The 17,896-nt window shown below is 36.6% G+C and overlaps 3 protein-coding genes across 4 annotated transcripts in view; 2 read left to right on the top strand and 1 right to left on the bottom strand.

The window, feature by feature from the left end:
* Window positions 1-7,063, bottom strand: part of LOC121316264 (lysosome membrane protein 2-like) — a 35,302-nt gene extending 28,239 nt beyond the window's left edge. For both annotated transcript variants that reach the window (XR_005950370.1, XM_041251232.1), the window contains exons 1-6: window positions 6,738-7,063; window positions 4,429-4,586; window positions 3,593-3,740; window positions 2,579-2,770; window positions 2,146-2,237; window positions 1,429-1,548 (exon numbers count right to left, since the gene is read on the bottom strand). Coding sequence is in view for 1 of the 2 variants with exons in the window: in XM_041251232.1 (XP_041107166.1) it covers window positions 1,429-1,548; window positions 2,146-2,237; window positions 2,579-2,770; window positions 3,593-3,740; window positions 4,429-4,586; window positions 6,738-6,857 (830 nt within the window). In the remaining variant the exon portion in view is untranslated. The remainder of the gene's footprint in view (window positions 1-1,428; window positions 1,549-2,145; window positions 2,238-2,578; window positions 2,771-3,592; window positions 3,741-4,428; window positions 4,587-6,737) is intronic.
* A 1,520-nt stretch (window positions 7,064-8,583) lies between these two features.
* On the top strand, window positions 8,584-14,885 carry LOC121317626 (protein FAM47E-like). The gene is made up of 7 exons (XM_041253805.1): window positions 8,584-8,961; window positions 9,530-9,631; window positions 10,270-10,494; window positions 10,590-10,790; window positions 12,005-12,160; window positions 13,336-13,413; window positions 14,013-14,885. Exons 1-7 carry the CDS (start codon window positions 8,584-8,586, stop codon window positions 14,139-14,141), a joined length of 1,269 nt encoding a protein of 422 aa, XP_041109739.1. The 3' UTR covers window positions 14,142-14,885.
* Window positions 14,886-15,048: 163 nt separating this feature from the next.
* LOC121316279 (starch-binding domain-containing protein 1-like) lies at window positions 15,049-17,552 on the top strand. The gene is made up of 2 exons (XM_041251262.1): window positions 15,049-15,361; window positions 16,416-17,552. The coding sequence occupies exons 1-2, from the start codon at window positions 15,148-15,150 to the stop codon at window positions 17,228-17,230; spliced, it is 1,029 nt and encodes a 342-aa protein (XP_041107196.1). The 5' UTR covers window positions 15,049-15,147; the 3' UTR covers window positions 17,231-17,552.
* Window positions 17,553-17,896: the final 344 nt, after the last annotated feature.

Consider the following 17,896-nt stretch of genomic DNA (forward strand, 5'->3'; position numbering starts at 1 on the left):
GAGTTTCATATTAATTTTAAAAAATGTAGCCTGAAACGGTAAACAGGATGTCTGAACCCTGCTTGCGCAGGAGATTTTTAGAAACAGATTGGTCAGGCTTAGTCCAAGCATGGTACAGTTAATATGAGTCTATTATATTTAACATGTTCATTATAGCCTGAATTTAAATGAAAATAACTGGACTAGCTACTGTATGCTTAGTGATTTTACTCAAAGGCTTATGATAAATTCCTACGGTCTTTGTCCAATATTTTGTTAACACACATTTGCATACGAAGTTAAACTGGCCCATTGACAACACACTGAGAAGGTAACAGAATATTCTGCTAAGGGGGAGATATATTTTTGATCAACGTTGATAATCAAATAGAGTTGGTGTTACATATTAAAAACATCTCTCTCATATATTTACACACACACACACACATATACCTGTATTATACTTGGTAGCAAGGTCTCTGTGAACTCCAGTTCACCTAATTTTTACGGAAAGGAGGGTTTGAACATGAGGACCATGAGCTCACATTCAATTCATTTTGAAAAGGGGGTCACCGGTACTTTTTAAAATATATTACTCACACAAAGAGCTGTCAAAACCGAGCAAATAATTAGATTTAAATTGGGTTTTCTGACGTATTACATGTAGAAAAAACTATAAAAGCCGAGGTAAAATCCTAGTCAAGTGTACCTCAACTTGATCTTATAAGTTGCGTGGTCCACGCTCTGAAGATCTCTGAACAGACTGGTTGCTGTTTGGTCGTATTTAGAAGTCACTGCTTTTGAAGGCATTTCTCGTTTTTACGTTGTATTCTACAACTATACTTCCATATAGAGGAAGAACAATTTTAAATTTATATCTCATTTATATTGACGCATTGCTATAAGGTTTTAGCTTTGGAGAGTGATATATTGGATATTTTAGGACTTAGCGGTTGGCATATCTGTCCTAAGAGCTGGGTATGTGATAACCATACCTGTATTACTGTGTTAATGTATTAATGCTGTTAAACCTGTAAAGGCACTGGAAACACCCAGATTGCCAATTAGCAGGGATCCAAAGTGGCTTGCAACCACTCGATCCATTATTAAGCATTTAATAAACATAAGGAGCACTATTACTTATTAGTTTAAGAGTGTGCTCAGAGCAATAAAAGAAGTACATGCAAAATCTGAGTGTGCTTCCATAAACAAGACTGCACAACTTACTTATGCGTCAGTGTAAAGGAATTAGAGGTACTCATTAAATGAACAGTCTTGTATCCCACTTAAACAGTTACGAAAACCTGGCAGTCTAACTACTCAGTTAAAGCTGTACCACGCTTGTGGTGGCCCAAAATCCTATTAGGCAGGTACTTCCAGACTATGTACAATCCCCTTGTATGTTATCCATCAATTTTATTGTAATTGTATGGTCACAGTTACACCCACCTGCACAAATCAGATAAGAAAATGTAGATTGTTTCATTCTTTGTTATGAGTGGGTGAAAGGAAGCTGCATCGGTCCCATTAATCATATTACAGGTTTCGGTGGTCCACCAATCCAGAGAGCTAAAAATGAAATTACTTCAACTTAGCATTTGTTCTGTTATGTGAATAATAACCATTGAACCCTAACATTAGACAGAGACAAGATATGCACAGGCTTGAAATTGATAAATGGACACTGGAATACATTTAGTGTTTCGTTTAGTGACTACTAAACGTAACAAAAAAAGACCAAAAAGTTTATTTATACAAGCTTTTTAAAAAGCCCAAATAGTCCATAATATGGTAACTGAATGCAATGCCAAAAACAATCTGTTATCTGTATCACAGATGTTGTTTGCTTTATTATTTGGTACTCTGAAGATATGGGCAGTTAAAGTGAAACATAATCCTGGTTAGTGAGGGATAGGAAGCTTGAGACAGCCTAAATTACAGTAATAAAGAAAATGAAACAAATTAGGTGGTGTTTATGAAAAGGCACAATGCAGGGAAGACTAAGCTAGAGAGACATGTTTTATTCAGAAACCAAGGAATTATATATTTGAAATGGCACTTTTTAAAAAAAAAAAAATAAAATACAAAAAGGCAGAAATCTAGCTGCATTCATTTATTTCAACCAGTATAGCGACGAAAGCAGACATGCTTGAGGAACAAATATACCTTTCACCTCTCCACTCAACTATTCTGGCAAAGTCTTTATAGTCCTGCTCTCCAGTCAGGACGACATATTCACCATCATCAGTGGTGTTCATCTGAGAAATCACACAGATAAAAGATCAGGTAATCAATACTATAAGATTGTGCAAATAGTCTTGTATACAGGACTACATGTGCTTGTAAATTTGAAATCTATTACAAATCAACATATAAAAAGGTGCAGGGGTTAATATTAAACCAAAGGAATGACTATATTTTCACAGAGAGCTGTGTGTAGTATAAGCTCAGTTGCCTGTTTCACAATTGTAGTTTTATATCCAAATCCATTAAACAATGTTCATATTACATTCTTTGTTTTAAAAAATTAACAGCTGAGTTATCCATTGCAGGTGTCAGGTTCTTGTAAACATCATGCGAGTTCAGATATCAGACTTACCTTATAAAAGAGGCCAAAGTATTCATCAATTTCAGGGCGAACTTTGTGAACAACAGCAAGTAAAGGATCTTTATATCCCCAGAGTAGTTCATGTACAGTACGGGTCACAAACAGACCTATATTTTGGGACTTCATGTATGATGATATCATGTTACTTATCACTGGGTGAGTTTTAAACTTTTCAATCAATGTCTGTATGAAAAATAAAATAAATTACATTAATTATTCTCTATCCATTTTTTTTTTTTTTACAATGAAACATTATACATATATATATATATATATATATATATATATATATATATATATATATATATATATATATTATATGTATATATATATATATAAAACATCTGCCTTATGACTGGCCTCACATGACTTTGCAGACCTATTACTCTATTAACACTGTTGCGTAACTGAATGAAAAAAAAAGTCATGGGGTAGTGTGATATTTTGTAATGCTCTAAACAGATGTGAATCTAAATAGCGATGCTCTTTAACACTGTATTAAGTCTGTTTCTGTATTCTACCAGATGTATTTTATTGACTGCTTATTAGCATTACTAAGCATGTCCATCAATAAAACTACATTTCAATATTCAAATACATGTTCCTAAAATCTTGAAAATCTGTATGTAATAAAAAAAAAAAGCTGTCTATTGAACAAAAAGCCTTGTGACAAAAGACCAGTTGTGTCTGGCAAAGTCACCCAGCATGTGTGCACAGGGTACAGTATAAAAGAATGGCTGCTTTCATTCCAGACAGATTTCAAAAGTTAACATGGACCAGTCTAAATGTCTGGCTATTGAAAGGAAGGAGCAGCACTGTACGGACTGAATGACAATACAAACACGTCAAACAGGGCGATTGCAAATACCATTCATTTTTCTCCTTTATACTTGCGCCAGGATAAACACTTGAAATAAATACAAATACAAACTGTCCTGATCCACTTATTCTCCAAGGTTACCATTATGCATTAGACAGGCCATGGTGTATGTTTTGTTAACTTACTATAGCAGGAACATTAACGGTTCTTATTGGGTCATCTTCTCGGCGTCCCACGGACATCTCAGGCACAAACACATATGTCTTGGGCATGGTGGCTGATACTTTAGTGTCATTGTCCGAAAATCTCACATTCTCCTTTGGCCTGAACTCTCTTAAAAAAAAAAAAAAAGACTATTCGCCAACACGTACCAATGAATAAATTGCAGAACAACTGGATTGTCCATTTTGCCTTTCTAAAGAGATCATAGCCCCATTTCACAAATACAGTGGTACCACACTACTAGTTTACTACAAATAAAGAATGACTGAGTAGGCCATTTGTTTTTTTTTTTTTTTTTTTTTTTTTTTACTCTAGAAACATGAAGATTACTAAGATGTTCAGTCTTGGTAACATAGTAACATGTGCCTTAAACACAAAAACATGTTTTATGTAATAAATAAAATGTCATGCCTTTGTCAGACTTTGTTGTTCAATTCCCTTTTAACCATTAGCAATATGCGCTTTTTCCTAATAAACATCTGTGGGAGTTTTGGGGAAGTGAATAACAATTGCTGCAAGACTAAAGGTTTCTAAAACAATCCGATTCACTTATTTCATCAGCCAGACTATGTGGCAATGAGCGCTTTATAGGCAGTCCGTTTTAATGTTACAAAACCCAAATATGTAATGCCTAACCTGTCAAAATATGCAAGAAGCTATTCTAAAATTACTATTTACACAATGCAGCTGATGGTCGAGACTTGTGTAACTGTCTCAAAGATCATCTATCATATCAATACAGAATTTGGAGAGTAGATTAGATGCCAAAGTGCATGTTTGCTTCAATTGGAAGGCTTACTTGTAAGTGTAAGGTCCCTTCTCCTCCACAAATGGCCTCTCTCCTAGAAGTACCTCCGAGGGGTTTCTCAGGTCAAAGAAATAAAACTGCATATACACTGGCGGAGGAGGGTTCTCCCAGGCCTCAAAAGCATCAGTGCCGTTCTTCAGTATTATTTCCTATGAAGACAATGAGCATGGTGCAGTTATTACCCCCCTCTAGTATAGGTTTAAACCCATGTATCATACACTATTCCCAAAAGGCTTAATAGCAAATATGGCACAAACATAAGGAATCTTCCTGTCTGAATCTCAACTCAAAATTTAGACCCCAAACAAGCAAATCAAGGTCCTTAATACAGTACTAGTTTTTAAACCTGGAGTGGAATGGCCCTCCAGGATTGAAATTGCCCAACCCTGATAGATGACATGAAGCAAATCCAAACTAGGAAATAAATAAATAAATAAATAAATAAATAAATAATATACACCATTACTGAACCCATAATTGAACACTGCATGCCAGTGTGGAGCTTGGCATCAGAAAAGGCCCTACAGATTATGTCATTTTACACTGTAATAAGAGTTTTACAACCAAGACAAAATTCCAAACATTTAACCCAGGAAGACGCTTTCACTTCTGCTCTAACACTTGTGACCCAAAAGAGACACATAATCATGTAGGCCTAAAGGTTAAAGAAAACTGCTAATGTCTGCAGAAATATTTAAAATGAGGAAATTTAGAGCATGTACCGGGGTTCTGAAAAATATAAGGTTACACATCCCCACGTGTTGCTACAACTGTAAATTATGTCCAGTAATTTTTCTTTTCATTGTTAACATCCTGACAACTTTTTAGACTTTACACTTACTACTTTAAACTCTGTTTCAAAGCTCTTTTCAAAATGGCTGCTCTAGTGCACTGGGGTTTGAGAACCACTGCTCTAAATCACTGCAGGAACAGCGATTTAAAGAAATATATAACATTTGCTCTAGCTTTTCTGTTCCGTACCACATGATGGATCATTATTGCTATGTTATCCGTTTGCCAATGTGGGCAATAATCCTTACACTATCAGTGCACTAGAGCAGTCTAAATATCTAAAGGCAGCACGTATAACTTATCACCCGCATTTCAAAATTAAAATACAGTAGATGCCGGTTATTAGCAACCCTGATCAAGACAACTTTTGCTTATTAACAACATTTTTCCAGAAACCAATCCCGTCCCATAGACTTTAATGTTAATGGAATTCAGATATTAGCAACTGCATGCCGTTTATTTACTGTGTTACTAGTTGCCAGTGCTACAAAGCGCACTTGCATGACTTATGCACATACTTCGCAACTGCGTATTCCTGGCAGACTGGAGACAGATTCGTGGCTTTGAAACTGGCTACGAAGCTGCACGCAAAATTAAGATGGAGTTACAGTGGGAGGTGGTACATTGTAAAAAACAGACAACGTTGGACAATTTCTTATTGTAAAATTGTGTTCTTTAGAATTGCTTGGAAGTGCATTTTTTTAATTTGCTTTACTCATTGTAAGGGCAATTGTAGTACATCGCTGTGTATTACTATTTAAGCCTACTCCCTTTTTTGTTTTACACACGCGTGAAGTAAACAGTTCTATGTTTGGGTATTTTGTGTTTCTCGTTAATTTTTTAACATTTAAAACACATGTATTTCAGTGCCATATTTGTACAACTACAGTACAATATATATCGTTGTTCCATATAAACACACTTGAAAACAGGGTCTTTTTGCTTATTGGCAACTTTCGGTTAATAACAACTGTTTGCTGGGAACCAAGAGGTTGTTACTAAGCGGCATCTATCGTGCATGTGTGCTATACGTGATTCTTTTAAAACCGCACATTTGAGACGTATTTGGCAAAATAGCTAAGATTTATCCTGTTAGTTACAATTACTTTAATAAATTTACAGAATGTGATGATGACTACTAACATATGTTAAATATCCACTCTTTTCTTGGAGAATGACTTAAAATAAAAAGTGGTCTGGGTTAAAATAGACAACAAACGACCCACCCCTGTCATTCTGCATGTATCCATTTGTCACTATAAATGTTTTGTAGGGTCGTGTCAATAAATCAAAAAGATTTTGGGTCTGTGTGCTTACAAAGAATATCAATATTGAAAAGTGTTTTGTGTATGCCTCGCCTATTAAAAAAAAATAAGGCGAATTCCATTTGTTGAATGAGGCCTGACAAGACAAGAGACAAAAAACAACCGTCTGAACAAGAAAAAAAGTTTTCTGATGAAAAACAAGCACAGATTTTAGATATTAAACTTAAACACACACACACTTACCTTCTTTATTCGTGCGTTGACTGCGTTCTGGAAGACCTGCGACAAAACCAGCGCAATGCTGACAATTAAAACGACTAGTGAAAGTATCCCAGTGCTGTAAATACAACAGGAGTTCTTCATCGTGGATGTTCGTCTTCAAATTGACACAAGACTGAATGAATAATACGACTGTTGAGCGTTTTTGATGTCGTCTCTCCTTACTCTATCAACTATACCGTGTCAAGTTTCGGTTCTGATATTCGTGTTCCAAGGGCCCGTGAGTTTCAGTAAATCACACGCCACCCAACCCAAATTTATTTGACACAATCAAGCACAGTAGCTATTGTGGTCGCACAATAATGACGTCATCACATTAACTTGACTATATTGCTTTGTTTTCATTCGGTGGAGTTTTATTTGATAATATTGAGGAACATTTGAGAGAAATAAAGGAATTATTTTCATTCAATTTCTAATTTTCAGCTTTTGCCAACTTAGGACAAGTAGCCACATCCGGGTGTTCACAGTGTGCCTTGTCGGTTTCATAAGAACATAAGAACATAAGAAAGTTTACAAACGAGAGGAGGCCATTCGGCCCATCTTGCTCGTTTGGTTGTTAGTAGCTTATTGATCCCAAAATCTCATCAAGCAGCTTCTTGAAGGATCCCAGGGTGTCAGCTTCAACAACATTACTGGGGAGTTGATTCCAGACCCTCACAATTCTCTGTGTAAAAAAGTGTCTCCTATTTTCTGTTCTGAATGCCCCTTTATCTAAACTCCATTTGTGACCCCTGGTCCTTGTTTCTTTTTTCAGGCTGAAAAAGTCCCTTGGGTCGACACTGTCAATACCTTTTAGAATTTTGAATGCTTGAATTAGGTCGCCACGTAGTCTTCTTTGTTCAAGACTGAACAGATTCAATTCTTTTAGCCTGTCTGCATATGACATGCCTTTTAAGCCCGGAATAATTCTGGTCGCTCTTCTTTGCACTCTTTCTAGAGCAGCAATATCTTTTTTTAGCAACGGCGTTGCGTTTTTAACTTTTCTTAGCAACGGCGTTGCGTATACTTCAGGGTTGAGAGCTAGCACATGTTTATAATAATTTTACACAGATATGCGAGTTTTTTGGGGACTGTTGTCCAAAGTACAACATTAAATGGATGGAAGAAAAGAGCTTCACCTTTCAGTGGGGAAATCTGAAGGTAAAATACATCTCCAGCCATGGTAAGAACCTATTATTATTATTATTATTATTATTATTATTATTATTATACATAATATTAGTGATCACCTCAAACGATACAAAAACCCATGAGCCACCAAAGAATAATTTACATTAATACATTATGTAAAACAAATTAACATTGTAACATTAAAGTATGTATGTATGTATGTATGTATGTATGTATGTATGTATTTTATTGTAAATATTATATATATATATATATATATATATATATATATATATATATATATATATATATATATATATATATAATTGTTGTAGTACGGCGAAAAGCACTTAATAGCACCATATTTCAATCAAATATGCCCTTGATCCAATACAAAACACAGAGCTTTATATGATCAATTATGGTACTTTATAGATACACGATTACAAGTTGATTTTCACTGTACTGTAGCTGCATGATGTTGGCCTAGTATGTTAGTGTTTTTTTTTTTTTTTGTACATGTATAGACCTTACTATGTTTGTATTATAATTATTAAAATACATAAGGCACTTGTGATCTGTGTATTCTTTATTTTTTGCTTTTAACACAATTAATTGAACACATATTAATATCATAGTTGTATTCAATAAATAAAACATGCTGATGGAGAACTAGGCTATATATTTTTGTATGATTATGTGCAGGTACAAGGAGAGATTGCACACAAAGTATCTGAAAGAAAAGAAGAATAAACAACAACTATCTGGGGCACTAAATGGCTCTCGATGGCGCTTTTTAAAAAACGGAATGGATGATTTCCGAGATGGCTACTCGCCTCTTAGAGGGGAGGATTATTTTATTCCGAATCAGAAGGGCCCTCGCCCTGTTGTTCATGGTGAGCCAGTCACTTTGAAACAACAGCCAAGAAAGAGATTCACCAAAGAACAGGTCTGTTACTCAAAGAAGAGCCCGTTACAGCAGGCTCGCGGTGAGTACATCGAGGAGATTGAGTATGGCCTTACCCAGCACCCCCTGGCTCTCTATCCACACCTGGAAGAAGGGCTGCCTCCAGAGGTAAGGCACTAAGGTAACTAATATCCAGTTTCATGAGAAGAATTCCAAAACTACCATTTGCTGTACGGTTTTGATTTATTTTATCACTGCTTTACTACTGTTTCTCCATGCCCCCCAAGTTAAACTGAGATAAGCCATAATTTGATTTTTTTTTAAAAACACATTTTATTGTAATGGTAGTCACCCTGGATTACCTTAATCAATAAAAAAGTCTCATCTAAATAAGACCTATAATAATAACTGTAACACATATTTTGTTACTTCCTGATAATTAAACATATTAAATTGTATTTGTATTTTTATACACAGTATCTAGTACAGTGATGTTTTTTCCAGATATTATGGCTAGTAATTTAAGTGAGGTCTTACCAGTGCATTATCTCTTTTATTAGCTGCCTGCTACAACTGTATATAAATATATAATATGCAGTTCAGTATTTAATGGAAAAATATTAGTAAACCAACAACAACGTTTCGACAACATTTATATTTAAAATATAATTTGTAGCAAGGTTTCTCTGCTTGGCATTTTCTTTGTTATGTGGTATAAATTCAATTTCTTTTCTAGCTTTTTGAGGAGGTCGTGGATATCCTTGACCCTGAGATGCACTTGAGTAGCGAGATTGGATCCTGCAGAGCAGACTCTGCAAAAGAGCAGGAAGAAATCTCTGTCTACAGCTAAAGGGGAGCTGAGCACAAGGCCTTCTGCCAGTGCCATGCAAGTAGCTTTGTTTTATTATGTCATGCAGAGGTGTCACACCAATCCACTGCGGGAGTGACTTTTAAATGTCTGTCATACTTCTTAAGATACAGTGCTTTGTACTGGGGTGGACATGTTGTTTTTAAAACCCTACCCCAATTCATAGTTTGGGCTTGGTTTTCTAAACTGACAGCTTTTTTCTAAAGGAAAATGCCCACAAGGAATACTTTTGTCTTAACCTTGCTGTATCTTTATATGTCATCCTGTTTTTGACTTTACAAACAGCACATCCTTTACCAGATAAAGCAAGACAGAACATTATTAGACTTAAGACAGCGAACACCGCTAAAATATCACAGAAAGCCCTACATTTCCAATATACTTATTACTTATTCTTGCTTACTTGTTCTGTGATACACTTATTGTAATATTTGTATTTTTATATAAAGATCATTTTGATGTATTTCTTTATGTTCTTTAGCTAATTTGATTGAATCCTGTTAATCACAGGGGTGCTCAGAGCGGTTTAACAGTGACATCACCCTCCAATTGCTGACCTCGTCAGACAGTTTTCTGGCTGTTTCGTCCCTTCTAAAGTTTTCTTATAGTTTCCGGTGGCCACTTGTGACAAAAGCAGCCCCGGTGATACTGTGTTTCATATTGACTTTAGAAGTGAAGACTCGAAACATAAAAACCCGTACATGTGGCTTCAAGACAAGGAAGATGCGGTGAAGGAGGATAAGAAAATGAAGATTAAACGCCTTCCATCTCCATCCCTTGATGAGGACATAAAACAGATCACTAAGGAGTTTTGCGAATGGGTGGCATCCTTGGTAAGCATTACAAGTGGTAGAATAGATGTGTTTAATTTTTTTCATAAGAAAGCGTGGTATCCCCTTGTTGACAGTAGTTTCTGTCCCTGTTGAAGGGTGGAGAGAGTAATAACCTAGATGAGTCCACTCTCATGAGCCTCTTTGGCAGTGGGTATGAGAGCAAGCCTGCCCTCACAGTACCTATCCAGGTTGTGGAGCTGACCAATGTGCCTGCAGAGTTAAGAATAGCTGTCGGAGAATTTCGACCACTGACTGACACTAAATCACAGTTTGAAAAGGATGATGAAATACCAATGGTAAGAAACCGCAGAGTCCTGATCTTGAACATTTTCAATTCTTTATTATAAGTATGAATGTAAATATTCTTTATATTATACACTAAAGTTTACTATTGCATTTGAATCTACTGGAGCATTTGCAATGAATACATTAACCCTTATAGGCATAACCACCAAGTATAAGCATTAAAGAGAAAGTAGTGGGTTCCATGTAGCTACAACTGTTTAAATAGTGTACCTGTAATTTTTCTTTTCATTGCTTATCGTGTATTTTTATTGGGGATATAAATGTAGAGGTTTGCTTATAGTTTTAGTTTTAACAATAACATTTAGGAGAAAATGATTGTCATTGTAAGAAACTGACATTTTTAAAGCACCAAATAGCCCAGCTTTCAATTTCAAACTGCACAAAGGGACCACTAGAGGGCAGTATTAGATTGAACAATATTTAATGATAGGTTATTTGAAGTTAAAGGTCAGTGGTTCCCAGCCTTTTTCAATCTAGGGACTACCTTGGTGTTTGAATTTTTCCCACGGACCACTTGCCACGCATTTTTTCACAACAGCATTTTGAAACTCATTTATATGTGTATATGTATAAGTTCATGTAGCAAGTGCAGTATTTATATAACATACCTAACTTAATGAGATCCCTGGCCTTGAATCTTCTTTAACAGTTCATCAAGGAAAATTGTCATTTTGAGCATGAAAGTTGCTATTGCATGAAAGTTGCTATTGCATGAAAGTTGCTATTGACAAAGTTCCCGTTTCTAAAGTTTAAAAAGGTTATATTTTTTCACATTCTGAATGCTTTGTACATAAATGACATTTAAGAGTTTCATTTGACAAAACCTCCTGACAAATAATGCACTGGGGCTGTGGGTCATTCTCAGACCCAATAAATGTTAATACCATGCTGGTCAACACAACTGTTACCTTGTGTAGCAAATTAATCTATCCATTTCTAACACAACTGAATGTACTCACCTCGCTCCATGTACATATAAAAAACACACCACAACAGCAACAGATACAGCCTCTTTTTGTTTCACATTTAACTTCTGATACTGTATGCAGCTCCTCTCTAAAAATGTTTAATATGGAAATAATAAGGATATTCCTGTATCCCTGGCATCACTGCAGCACATATTGTATATTGTTGAAAATGAAAAGCACTAAAACTGTGGTTTTAATGTTAGTGGGAATTAATTTTATACATATTCATAACACAGAAATCTTCTTACCATCCAAGCTGGGTTAAGGTGAAGTATGGAGCCTGGTATCTTGACCCAGAGACATGGAAGAAAAGAAATGCAGATGAACCACTCAAAGACCCTAATGATGTTCATGAAGAAAAACTGGACAAAATGCATAAACTTAGTGAAAAGGTACTTACAACAAGAAGCTGATATAGATCTGAAACTGTAAATCATGTTAGGTTAAAGTTTGTGACTTGAGTTGGGTTAGTTATGGTGCTCTAAACTTTCCAGACTAATACAGTAGATACTAACTGTAACCACAAATCCACTTCTGTCCGGAGGTTTCTTCCACTCTGTCACACTAAAAAGCATTTCAGATATCAGACTTATGTACTTTGCTGCATGCTGGACTCCAGGCTTTTACGCTCCAGTGTAAGGTAAGGATAAGATAGTTGGGAGTTCGATGAGTATTGTGGATAGTGGTTTTCATGGATTTAGTATCCAGATGTATTCATGTGTGGTACCTCACATCCCGAATAATGAGTATGTGAAGGCTACATTTAGATTTTGGATAATAGTCAAGCACAACAAGTATCCAGAATACCAATCATACACGTGACTAATTGCTATAACCTATAAAACCTTCTGACTTCTGACAAATCTAATCTGACATTATGTTATTTTCTCAGTGCTCTGCATCATAACTGCTTAACCGTTACTGAGGAGCCTGAGATACTCTAGACCTCTAGACCTAGAACCTTGTCATGCCGCTAAAAGGGACCAGATCTTAATCCTCTAAACAGAATCTTAAACCACTACCTGTTAATATGTTAGACAGAAATTAGATTATATTCTGTGAACAGTTCCTGTTCCCTGAATCTGTGGGTCTTAAAAAAACACACACATGGCTAAGAAGATTTGAACCAGCTGTGTTGGAGCATGTAAGCATCCCGTATAGTCTGAGGCTTGAACTACTGTGTATTTTCCTCTCTAATTTTCAAACAGATCAGAGATGTCTTTGTAGATCAATTGTTTCACCTTGATGGGTTTTATCATCAATATTATACCAACAAATGGTAATTAAGTGCAGTAGCCTTTCATCTGAAGTGAGGTAACAAGTGAAACTAATAGTCTTCAGTTACTATACAATTTAGTATAGTTGACAGTCTGCCAAAGATTAGCTGTGAACTAAAAGGCAGGTCAGAACAGAGGTGCATTCAAGCTAACAATGTATCACGTGTTTCACCCCTGACTAGCCATTGCCATTTAGTTCCTTACTAAAATCACAAATGCAAATAAACAAACAAAAACAGATCTACTCTCACGTTTTACTGATGTTTACTTTTTGTTTTTCATATAAAAAGGATGAAGAGTTAATGCAGCTGCATGGGACACACACCTTCAAAGAGTTTATTCTAAATAAGGGGGTCAGAGAGCCTGAGGTAAGAGCAGGCTCAAAGATTATCAGAGCCATGCCAAAGCAAACATGCAGCTGAACGGTAACATTTGCCTACAGGTTTGGCTACAACAAAATGATTTTTCATTGCAGACTGTTTTGATTATAAAAAGAAAAAGGAGGCATGTTTACGACTTTACTGTATTTTAAAAAGCTTGAAAAGATTGCAAAGAGATTTTAGCAAGTATCTCAAGTACAAAAAAACAGCTCTTAAACTGTGAGGGGAGTACATTGTGTTAATACTTGAAGTTAATAATCATTGCTGAATAAACAATCAGGCAGTGGGCTCATTATATTGATCCTCCTCCCCACAGCTACTGATGCACACAGAAACTACACTCTTGCGGGCTTCTAGAAAGACCCTCCCAGTAGTGGATATATAAACCCATTGCTTATTCTGCTTTTGAGATCTGTTGCTTCTACAGTCCTATGAAAGAAAATAGATAAATAAACAATACTCATCTTCACTAAATCAATAAACGGGCAGAAATTAAAATATGCTTATTATCAACAGCGTTCCCAAAAAATGAACGACCACGATTAGAAAAAAGCTGTATTTCAGTGACCACATTTATTTCTTTGCAGTTCCTTAAGAAGATCTTCTGGCAAGAGGATGGAAATGGAAAAGCTCAGAAGGATAGTAAAAGAGGAAGTAGAAAGGACCACGACAGAGCTATATCTGCAACAACACAAGCTGGAACAATTGTCTATTAAGGACTTCTTTATTAGTTGTATTTGTAATGTTGGTGTTCTGTTTGATAGAAATGACATGCTTGTTTATTGTATTTTCTTATTCCTATGTTTTAATGCATATGGATAATCAGCTGCTGTTTTACAGGTATTCCTCACCTTAAGTTAGGTTCAATAAAAACATTGCACACACTTAAGGGGGGGGGGGGGTCATTACATTCACACAAATATTCTACGATTTGTATAAAATCATCAGTTTATCTAGAATGTATTATTCCAGTTTGGGATTATACTTACAGAGATAGGTACATGTGCTGCATAGTGAACACATACATCATCATCGGAGGTTGTGTTATTTTTATATGAAATATTTGGAAGTCAAGCTTCAGACAAATAAAACCTTTTTTTCTGGAGCATGCTATTTTTTGAGCTGTAAACTGAGGTTTTGGATCTGCAGTACTGCTGCTGCTTAATAACTGAATACCTTTCAAGGCAATGCATAATTAGTTAGCTTGTTACAGTGCCATACAGTGGAAGTAACGTCTTAATGGATTGTACCGGTCTATTCAAGTGTTCCACAATGATTTCATTGATAATAAATTCAACAAATTCATGCCGTGCTAGAGCGGGGCTTTAATGAACCCTAATATTAGTAATAACGACGTCCTATTAACCTTAACGCAGATATGTGTTGTTACGATTATGTTTTCTACTTTATTGAACACTGGTATGTTGAAAATATATAATGTGCTTTTATGAACTTGAATATTTGTATGTATAATTCTATATCCATGACACCTCTTTACGACTTTACCTTTTTCAATGAAGTTAATTGCTTGGTGCCAAGCTGATTGGCACGACGCTGACGCACACCTGAGAGAAGTGTTTTGTCATTGCTGCGGAACCAACTGAGAGTGATTACGTAAACCAGACAGATTAAAAAGCTACAGCTGGCCGCTGGTAACATTGCAGTTAGCAGGACAAACGCACGCGTAAGCAGGGCTGACATCATTTTATTTTTTTTGCTGAAATGATTAGTGGATTTGAACCGTCGGTGCTTCTGTGGATTATCGTGGTGCTGTCGGGATGGGCATTATTCATAATACAGAGGAATCTTTTTGGTCAAAAAGGCAAAAGAAATGCAGGAGAGACTGGAGCTGAGAGGCTTCCTGCAGAGGCTGAGGAAATGACGGACGTGAAAAGCACAGGCAATTTGGAAAGTCCCTGCATCAAAGAAGCAACAGGTATGGATTAATTAACTGGATGTATGTTCGTTTTTTTCTTCTGTTTATTTGGTCGTTTTCCTAATGTAATTTGGCGTTTAATAAAATTCAGAAAATATAGGCCACTACAGTAGACATTTCGTTAGAGCTGCATTGGTATTTTTGGTGCACGTACAGTGAGTAAGTTTTTTTTTTTTTTATATAAACGATGTTATAAATTAAGACTGTTTAGTTGTATTAGTACAGGTAGTACTGATACAGCAGGATTTAAAGAATATGACAGGCCATTTTATGTCTACTTATGTTTTATTTACCGTATTTACTTTTCTTTACTTGCTGCGTCAGTCTCTAGTTAATTCCATGCTCGTGAACCTGGCGTGTTTTGTCTGATGGTTTTCATCCCAACTCTTTTTTTAAGATGTTTTAGCTAACTCGAAATCCGCAACAGTTTAAGAGCTAAAAACAATTAAAAAAAGTCTAATTTTTAAGCAAAATCCCAGTTCATATGAGGGTCTCTAAGTGATGGAGTTGTCATGAAAACTCGGTCCCGGGGACCCCCTGTGTCTGCTGGTTTTCATTCTAGCTGAACACTCACTTAACCATACCATTAATTGAACAGATAACTTGTTTAATTAAACGTTTTACTTGTTTTCAGCTCTTAAACGGTTGCAGATTAAGTTACTTGCTGTTACGGCTAACTTAAAATCTGCAACTGGTTAAAGTTAATGAGGTATGGTTAAGTAAGTGAGAGTTCAGCTGGAGTGAGTTCAGTTCAGGACCGAGTTTGAGTAGCCCTGCTTTAAAGCAAGGGTCTCCAATCCTGGTCTTGTAGGGCTGGTGTACCTCCTGGTTTTTGTTCCAACCTGTAGACAATTGGGCCAATTAAGCTTCCAATGACCACTTAAGTACTTTAGGGTACAGGTGGAACAAAAACCAGGAGACACACCGGCCCTCCAGGACCAGGATTGGAGACCCCTACTTTTAATGTGTGAGGTGACACAGTCCTGCTAGCTCTATAAAGGTAAAGATGTAAGGTGAAAGCCAGATATTTATAACTTGTATAATTTTCTTTTAGATCATCCGATAAATGGGGGAAACATAGTGTCTAAACAGACATCCTCTGTTCAGGAACCCATGCAAGAGGAAGACATTGCAGCAAGCACTGACCCTGGTTTTAAGTCCCCAAATGAAATGGACCTGCCTTCTGTTGATGGACACCATACTGACACTGTGCCTGGTAGTAATGAGCATTTGAGTGAGAGAAATCAAACCCATCTCCCAAAAAAAGAAGCGACTGTAGTGTGCAGGAAAACGACAGGCTTTAAAGCCAATGTGAACAGTGCATGGGAACCCAGTATGGAAAAAACTGAAATAAGCATCATGGAGGCAACAATGAATGACAATGAGTGGCTGAAGGGGCTTGACGACAACTCTGGAGTTCTGAATGGCAGAGAGAGTACAAAAATGCATGACGTGCAATCGGGCACTCTATCAGATTCGGGATCTAAAGAGGGCGTGCTGGGAGACCTGGACACCGCAGGTATACAGGAGTCTGTGCAGACGAGCAAGAAGATCTTGGCTGTGTCACCGATGCCGCAGAATGTCAGTGTATCTTTCCGTGTGCACTATATTACCTGTTCACCGTTCCAGTTGATCGCTGTTACTGGGAACCACAGGGAGCTTGGAAACTGGGAGAACTACGTGCCTCTAAGGCAGGATAAAGATGGATTTTGGTGTAATTCTATTACCCTACCGGCTGATGTAAAAATGGAATGGAAGTTTGTGATGGTGGAGAATGGCAAGATCAAGCGCTGGGAAGAGTGTTTAAACAGATGTTTGGAAACCACCCATGATATTCAAGCGCACAAATGGTGGGGATGTCGCATGTAATCTGATGCTGGAGTCTTCTGAATTGAGGCTTTTACTGCAAAGGCAAGGCATTCAATTGTACTTCCAGTAGTTGCTGGTTGATAGCTGTTATGGGAATGTTAAGGAGTAAAGCCCTTTGGTTTTTTGAGTTCATTATGGAACCTTTAGTGATGTGCTCACTGTTAGATCAATGGAATGTGCAAAATGTAAACCTTGTATGTTACCAATTCATGTTGATTGTCTGAACAGTGTTTAATAGAATAATGGCAGTAGTTTTGCTTTTTATTTGTCTGAAATACAGTAGTGTGAATGTTGCTGTGCAAAAATAAATGGCTTCAAGAGAGTTGTGTTATCTCATGTTGACTAACTTTTCTAACTGCTTGTAGCTGTCATTTAATTGTCTATATAGAGCAGTGTACACTTAGATGAAATTGGTTGTGCTTACAGGCCAATGAATAACGTTGAGCCATTTGATTTAGATTAAAGATGGGAGTTTTCCACATGATGACCCTGCACACTTGAGAAAATACATTGACAGTCCAGTTTATGTTCCCAAAAGGTAGTTTTTTAGCTTCAGGGACCCAAGTGCTCTCATCCCTAATAGTGGGTTGATTAATGGGCATGGTCTAGCTACCTGCAGCAATTCAAGGCTAGAAATGAGTCAAGCTCTGCTGTAGTGCAAGAAGC

This window comes from Polyodon spathula, chromosome 1 (assembly GCF_017654505.1).
Source record: "Polyodon spathula isolate WHYD16114869_AA chromosome 1, ASM1765450v1, whole genome shotgun sequence".
Taxonomy (NCBI): Eukaryota; Metazoa; Chordata; class Actinopteri; order Acipenseriformes; family Polyodontidae; genus Polyodon; species Polyodon spathula.